This window comes from Nicotiana sylvestris, chromosome 5 (genome assembly GCF_000393655.2).
Source record: "Nicotiana sylvestris chromosome 5, ASM39365v2, whole genome shotgun sequence".
Taxonomy (NCBI): domain Eukaryota; kingdom Viridiplantae; phylum Streptophyta; class Magnoliopsida; order Solanales; family Solanaceae; genus Nicotiana; species Nicotiana sylvestris.
In genome coordinates, this window is record NC_091061.1 from 85,829,954 (window position 1) to 85,837,737 (window position 7,784).

A 7,784-nucleotide genomic window follows, 5' to 3' on the forward strand; every position below is an offset into this window, starting at 1 on the left:
TGATCTTTGACAGGTCCAATTCAATACCTCGGCAACAAACTATGAATCCCAATAGTTTTCCAGATGGCACACCGAATGCGCACTTTGCAGGATTGAGCTTAAGATTGTACCTGCGAAGCCTTTGGAAGAACTTTCTCAAATCTCTGACATGGTCAGACTGCTTTCTAGACTTTATAATCACGTCATCCTCATAAACCTCGATCTCCTTGTGTATAATGTCATGGAATATGTTGTCATTGCCTTCATGTAAGTTGCCCCAGCATTTTTCAAACCGAAAAGCATGACCCTGTAGCACTATGTTTCCCATGGCGTGATGAATGCCGTCTTTTCTACATCTTCCTCATCCATTAGGATCTGATGATAGACCGCATAGCAATCCACAAAAGACCCAATCTCATGTTTGGCACAATTATCAATCAAAATGTGGATGTTTGGTAGTGGGAAGTTGTCTTTTGGGCTTGCCTTGTTGAGATCACGGTAATCAACACACACTCTGGTCTTACCATCCTTCTTTGGCACATGCACAATATTGGCTAACCAAGTGGGATACCGCATGACTCGAATGACCTTTACCTCGAACTGCTTTGTGACCTCTTCTTTAATCTTTATACTCATGTCAGCTTTAAACTTCCTTAACTTCTGTTTGATGGGAGGGAATGTCGGGTCAGTGGGCAATTTGTGAACCACCAAGTCAGTGCTTAGACCCGGCATGCCATCATATGACCATGCAAAAATATCTTTGTACTCAAACAATGCTTTAATTATCTCCTCCCTAAGTTGAGGTTCAAGATGGACACTTATCTTAGTTTCTCTGATATTATCTGGGTCCCCTAAATTGATTGCTTCTGTATCACTCAGGTTAGACTTGAGTTTTTCTTCAAATGGCTTAATTCTTTACTAATCTCTTCAAAGGTATCATCCTCATCATATTCCGATTCATCATCACACTCTATTTCTTGAATTAGTATTTCAAAATTAGATTGGCTTTTAAGACTGGGCCAAAGATTCCTCATGCATGTCATGTCATTAAAACTAGCATAAAAAGAAATGTACAAGGAAGAAAACAAAAATAAAACTATCAAGAATGACGAAAAAGGGAAATTGCATTTCATTGAAATTGAAAGATAACAAGGTTTATACATCCAAACGGACGGAACATAGAATCTGAATTACAACCCTGGAATAATCCAGATAAACATGAAAGAAAATCAAAGCAAACTACCAAAACTCCTTCCTGGTAGGGCTGAGTAGCTTCCCAATTGTTAATCTTTGCAGTGGGCCCAACAAATTGCACATCCACCTTGCTAGAACCCTCTCCAGCTTCCACCACATTCACATCATCGAGTAACTTCTCGAACCTTTCAATCAACTCTTTATTGGGACCAACCACAGAACTAGGAACTATTGTTACTAGGCGTTTCTTGGTTCCAGGCCTGACAAATGATCTGGAGAGACGTGGGACAGGCTTCGGGAGGTCCCATGCCCTCTGTTTCAACTTTCTGGCTCTTTTCACATCTGCAACTGTGGGCTTGAATCTCAAACCAAATGTATCCAAGTTTTTGGGGAGGGACACCGACTGTACAATACCTTGCATAGATTCACCTGAACCCTTGCCAGGTACAAAACCATTTTTCAACATTTCAATGACTATCATGACTGGTGTGGCAGCTACCTTCAGAATTGGAACGCACTTCCCTTCTAGAATTTTCTCTACCGACACCGTGTCAAAAACCTGATAAACTCAAGGCCCCTTGTCGTCTTCAACCTCAATGAATGGTACAATGGCATAACTGTGAGCGCACAAGTTATCCTCGCCGTGCACAACAATTTCCTGTCTATCCCATTCAAACTTGACCATCTGATGTAGTGTAGACGGGACTACTTTGGTAGCATGCATCCAGGGTCGACCCAACAGCAGATTGTACGAAACAACCACATCTAGAACCTAGAACTCCATGGTAAATTCAACTAGTCCTATTGTCATATCGAGCACTATGTCACTGGCTGAATCTTTCTCTCCACCATCGAACCCCCGAACACAAATATTATTCTTGTGAATTCTTTCATCATCCACTTTCAATTTGTTCAGAGTGGAGAGAGGGCAAATGTTCGCACTAGAACCATTGTCGACTAGTACCCGAGTAACTATGGAATATTTGCATTTCACCATAAGATAGAGGGCTCTATTCTGCTTAGTACCCTCCACGGGCAACTCATCATCAGAAAAAGTGACTCTGTTTACCTCAAATATCTTGTTTGCTATCTTTTCCAAATGGTTTACTGAGATTTTGTCAGGAACGTGAGCCTCGTTTAGGATTTTGTTCATAGCTCGATGGTGCTCGTCTGAATGGATTAACAATGACAATAGTGAAATTTGAGCAGGTGTTTTCCTCAACTGCTCGACAATGGAATAGTCTTGCACTTTCATCTTTCTCAAAAACTCTTTTGCCTCTCCTTCGGTCACAACTTTCTTCACTAGCACTGGGTTATCTTTGGAGGATTTAGCTTTTCTTAACTTCTCAGGGGCAAAGCATCTCCCTGACCAAGTCAATCCATGGGTCTCATAGACTTCTTCTTTGACTTCTTTGACTTTGTAAGTCACTGTCACCCGTTTATAATTCCATGGGATGGCCTTGCTGTTGACTATCGGTAATTGAGTTACAGACCTGATAATGATAGGATCTGTGCGGGCACCCTCTACAATTACAACAGGCTTGTTCGCCACTCTGGGCACAACCACTTTTGCTCTTTCTTGTTTTACTGCAATATCACTTGAGGTCCCCTTCTTGACTACCGTAGATGGTTCACTGTTTGCCACGCTCAACCCGATCACTAATTTCTCACTTGTTGACTTTTCAACCGGCCTGGCTTCACTAGACCGAATTATCATGACGGTCTGCAAAGGCTTCTTAGGCTCCCCTCCCTTATGCACTATCTCGATCATATTTGTCTCATGGTGGGCCGACAATGGGTTCTGGTTGATATTGGGCGCCTCCGAAGTTTGGACTTCAATTCGATTGGTATCAATAAGCTCTTGAATAGCTATTTTCAATTGCCAACATTTCTCGGTGCCGTGCCCCAGAGTACCAGAACAATATTTGCAACTTATAGAATGATCAAGATTTCTTGGGGGAGGATTTGGCAGTTTTGGCTCGATCGGCCTTAGCATATCCATTTGTATCAGCCTGTGGAACAAACTAGTATAGGACTCTTCCAATGGAGTGAACTTTTTCTTCTTCTGCAACCTCTCGTTCTTAAATGATTAATTGGGCCAAAAACCTGATCCAGGAGGGTTTTAGTAGGCTCGTGGGGGTGGATAGCCATTGTGCGTGGGCAGGAGGTTGAGTGTATGTTTGGGTGTGGTGGACAGAAGAATAGGGATCTGGTGGTGGGTAGTAATATTGTGGTGGGTTATATGGAGTGTGGGGGTAGGTTTTGTGGTGGGGTTGAGGTTGATTATAGTGGTGAGGTGAGCCCCTGGGTCCGAACTAAGCTCTTGAATCAATCGTTGCTACATCCTCTTTCTTCTTCTTTCCGATTACCCCCCCCCCCCCAGTTCCACTTTGAATGGCTTGTGTGGTTGACTTAATAGCCAAATAGCTCATGATTTTGTTTGTCTTGAGCCCTTCTTCTACCATACCTCCCATCTTCACCACTTTATTGAAGGACTTGCCTATAGCTGATACCAGATGACCGTAATAAGTAGGTTCTAAAGCCTGCAGAAAATAATCAACCATTTCACTTTCTTTCATTGGAGGGTCCACCCTTGCTGCCTGTTCTATCCACCGAAAAACATACTCCCTGAAGCTTTCATTGTGCTTTTTCTCAATCTTTGTCAAAGACAGATGATCCGGAACAATTTCGAGGTTATACTGAAAATGGCAAGCAAATGCTTGGGCTAGATAATCTCATGTGTACCATCTAATGCTGTATTTTGGCCCGGGCCCGGGCCTTAGTGGGCCTAACGGGCCGGGCCTCGCAGTCCCGGGCTTTGTGGTCCTGGGCTCTGGCGGTCCCGGGCCTGGCGGTCCCGGTCTTCGTGGGCTCAATGGGTGGAACCGGCCCGTGACGGGCCTAAGCCCACATGGTCCTGTGCTTAACGGGCCGGGCTCGTGGGCTCGTGGGCTTCGCGGGCCTAGCGGGCTTTTTTTTTTAAGACAATTTCTTGTAGTATCATGGCTATATTAAAAATATATATGTAGTATATATGTATATCTAATTATTAAATTGCTTGACGAAAAAGAAAATAACAAAACAATAGTAAAACATTAAATTGTCATGCATAATATATTTTCTTGTAGTATATTATATTGTATCTTATGTATATATATTCTCTTATATATTTTCTTGTAGTATATATATTGTATCTTATGTATATATATTCGCATAATATATTGTATCTTATGTATATATATTGTATCTTATGTATATATGTTCGCATAATATATTTTCTTGTAGTATATATATTGTATATTATGTATATATTGTAGCATAATATATTTTCTTGTAGTATATTATATTGTATCTTATGTATATATATTCTCTTATATATTTTCTTGTAGTATATATATTGTATATTATGTATATATTGTAGCTTATAAATAATTCTAAGTATAGACAAAGAAATATTGCGAAAAGAAGCTCATGGGTAGAAGCAATAAATTTTATTACCAAAAAATGGCATATCTTTCTTAGTCATCCTTCCCCCAATGGAATGAGCACAACAAGGTACTAATACCACCATTAGAAGGAAAAAAACTAAGGAAGATGTGCCAAAATACAAGTTACATATTATTCTATGTATTATCTCTAACAAATCTCATAAATCCTTCAAGGTTCGGAGGAGGTTGCGTTGGTGGTGGTGGAAAAGAAGCTTGTTCATCACCACTTCCGGGCGAAGCCGAATCCTCCGCAAGTTCCGCTATCATTTCTTCATAAGCTTCATCTATCGCCGGTTGTGCTTCTGCAATTCCAAAGTTTCTTCTTTCCGAGCGGATCCAATCTCTAAACAATACTGATTTTTCCAAGCTATCCCTCATAGACGCTCTATGATCACCTATTTGCAGTCTTGCTTGACTGAAAGCGCTCTCTGATGCAACAGTTGAAGCTTGAATTGATAAAATATCCCGAGCCATCCTTGCAAGAACAGGAAAATGTTTTTCCCTTGCCTTCCACCATTCCAAAAGATCAAAAGAGCCGTCTGGATTCTCCTTTTCAAGTCCCTGAGACAAATAAACTTGAAGCTCATTTAGATGTGAAGTTTCATCATAATTTTCACCTTGAGACCCCCTGAACTCCGTCCAAGATTTAAGAGCTTTTAAGCCCGCAACTCTTTTAGAGGATTGTGAGCTAGACGAAGTAGGGGTTGGAATAGTTGGCCTAGCATGCTCTAAGGCAAGTTGATAAGCATTATAAACTGTTTGAGCGTTAATCTTAATTGAAGCTTTTGCATCTGCAAGTGTCGCAATTTCCTCATTTGAAAGATCTAAAGCCTTATAAATATTTGAATACCAAAAATGAGGACCTCCCAATTTCATTGTAGGATTTAGCATTGCAGCAAGACCATAAATAGGAGGGATAGGAAAAAAATATTTTTTAAACTTTTGTTTCATTTCATTTATAGCAAGTTCATAAATATCCCCACCCTCACTAAATTCAACAAACAAATCAGATAGTGCTGCAATATAAACTAAACAGTTTGAAATAGTAGGATAATATTGCCCAGAAAATGCATTTGTAGCAATTTGAAAATGTTCTAAAAAATCTAAAAGAATTTTAACATTAGTCCAATCTTGAGTGGTAAGCATTTCATCATCATCCTCACCACCTACCCGAGAATTAAACGTTGCATTAATTGGGTTTCTATATTCATATGCTACTACTAAACTTTCGTACATACAATTCCATCTAGTCGGGCAAGGTTTAGGAACCTTTCTTTCTCTAAGGCCATATTCATCACATTTTTTAAAATACTCTCTAAGTCTACTTCTACGGTTTGAATAAAAAAGCCAATTAAGAGCCATTCTAACCTTTTCAATTTCTATGTTTAATATTCGCATACCATCACCGACAATTAAATGATAAATATGACAAATACATCTAACATGGAAAATATTAGTAAATGCAGGATTTAGTGTTGTTGTAAGCATGCCTATAGCACTGGTGTTACTAGAAGCATTATCCATTGAAATTGCCATTATTTTATCGCTAAAGCAAAAATATCTACAAATATCTGCAACAGTGTTAGCTATAAACTTACCTGTGTGACGCGAATTAATTATTCTATATGCAATTATGCGTTTTTGCATTATCCATTCCTCATCTATCCAATGACTTGTAACAGTTAGATAATCACAATCATTACCACTTCTACCAATATCAGTAGTAATAGAAATCCGATTAGGTATATGAGTAAATAAATACCGCAAATATTGTTCATATTCATGTTTGAATTTATAAATATCACTCTTAACTGTTGCGCGAGGCCAACCTTTATAAGTAGGATTAAACACTCTTCTAATATAATGAACCCAATTAGGATTAGAAGCAAAAGTATAAGGTAAGCACATAACAGTAATCATCTTTGCTAATTCTTCACGATCTCTATTTGGATCGTAATATAAAATACCTCCGGTGACAGTGTTAATTCCTGGTTGAACTAGATTTGAACCTGTACTAGGGTTAACCGCAGAATCTACACTTGTCCCCTCTAGCTGCGCTTTCATTTGAAAAAATCTAGCCTTATCTCTAGGGTGTGTTTTTATGTGCCTAGTCAAACTACCTGTGCCGCTACGGTCTCCAGTATATTTATGCGACATTAATTTCCCACAAGTTTTACACTTAGCCTTATTTTGTTCTCTTACTTGAGTAAAAAAATTCCAAACTAATGATGTTTCTAGGCGTTTAGCAGGTTCTCTATTAAAAGTAGGAGTTTCTACAGGTGGGTCGACCGGTGCATCAGTTGGGTTATTAAGAGGACTAGTAGGTGTATCATCTAAATCCGGTGCTTGGGTTTCATCATCATCCTCATTTTCCTCATTATTTTCTAAGATGGTTTCATTAGGATAAAGAGCATTCATAATTTCATCATCTAATCTATCACCTGGTGCAACATTATGATAAAATTCACTATCGGTAAATTGAAAACAAGGGTGATCACTATCAAGAATTACGGAAGGAGGAGGACGTCTAGGTTGGCGACTACTTTCAACTTGCTTATCTTTTCTAGGTCGGGGAGCCGGGGGAAGGGTAGTTGGTTGGCCACTACTTTCACCGGTTTTATCTTTTCCTTTACCAAACATTTTTTTCAAAGTAAATGCCATATTAATTATAATTATGCAAACTAAACCACACAAAAATATATTCTAAAAACGTAAGAGTTGAAACGAGTTTACCGGATTGCCGAACAACTTCTTGAAAATTGAAAATCGTTGAACACTTGAAAACTTCAATTCAACAACTTCACAATTTTTCACGAAATTTCAACAATAAATTAAGTAATTGTAGTAGAGAGATTGAGAGAGATTGAGAGATATTGAGAGATATTGATGAATTGGTGAATAAAAATGAAAGAATGAGGGGGTATTTATAGTTGAGAAATGGGGAAAAGTGTAATTATATAAAGTTTGGGGGCCAACCTTGAAGACCAGCCCGTGACGGGCTCAGGAGGACCACCAAGACCGGCCCACCCAGGACCGGCCCACCAGGCCCGTTAGGACCGCGGGCCCGGTCCGGTCCGGTTCAGGCCTGGCCCACCGAGCAGCCCTAGTACCATCTGCTGTGAT

At 39.6% G+C, this 7,784-nt stretch overlaps 1 protein-coding gene across 1 annotated transcript; it reads right to left on the minus strand.

Moving 5' to 3' along the window:
* Positions 1–1,945: 1,945 nt before the first annotated feature.
* LOC138868918 (uncharacterized) lies at positions 1,946–3,175 on the minus strand. The gene has a single exon (XM_070146499.1). It carries the CDS (start codon positions 3,173–3,175, stop codon positions 1,946–1,948), a length of 1,230 nt encoding a protein of 409 aa, XP_070002600.1.
* Positions 3,176–7,784: the final 4,609 nt, after the last annotated feature.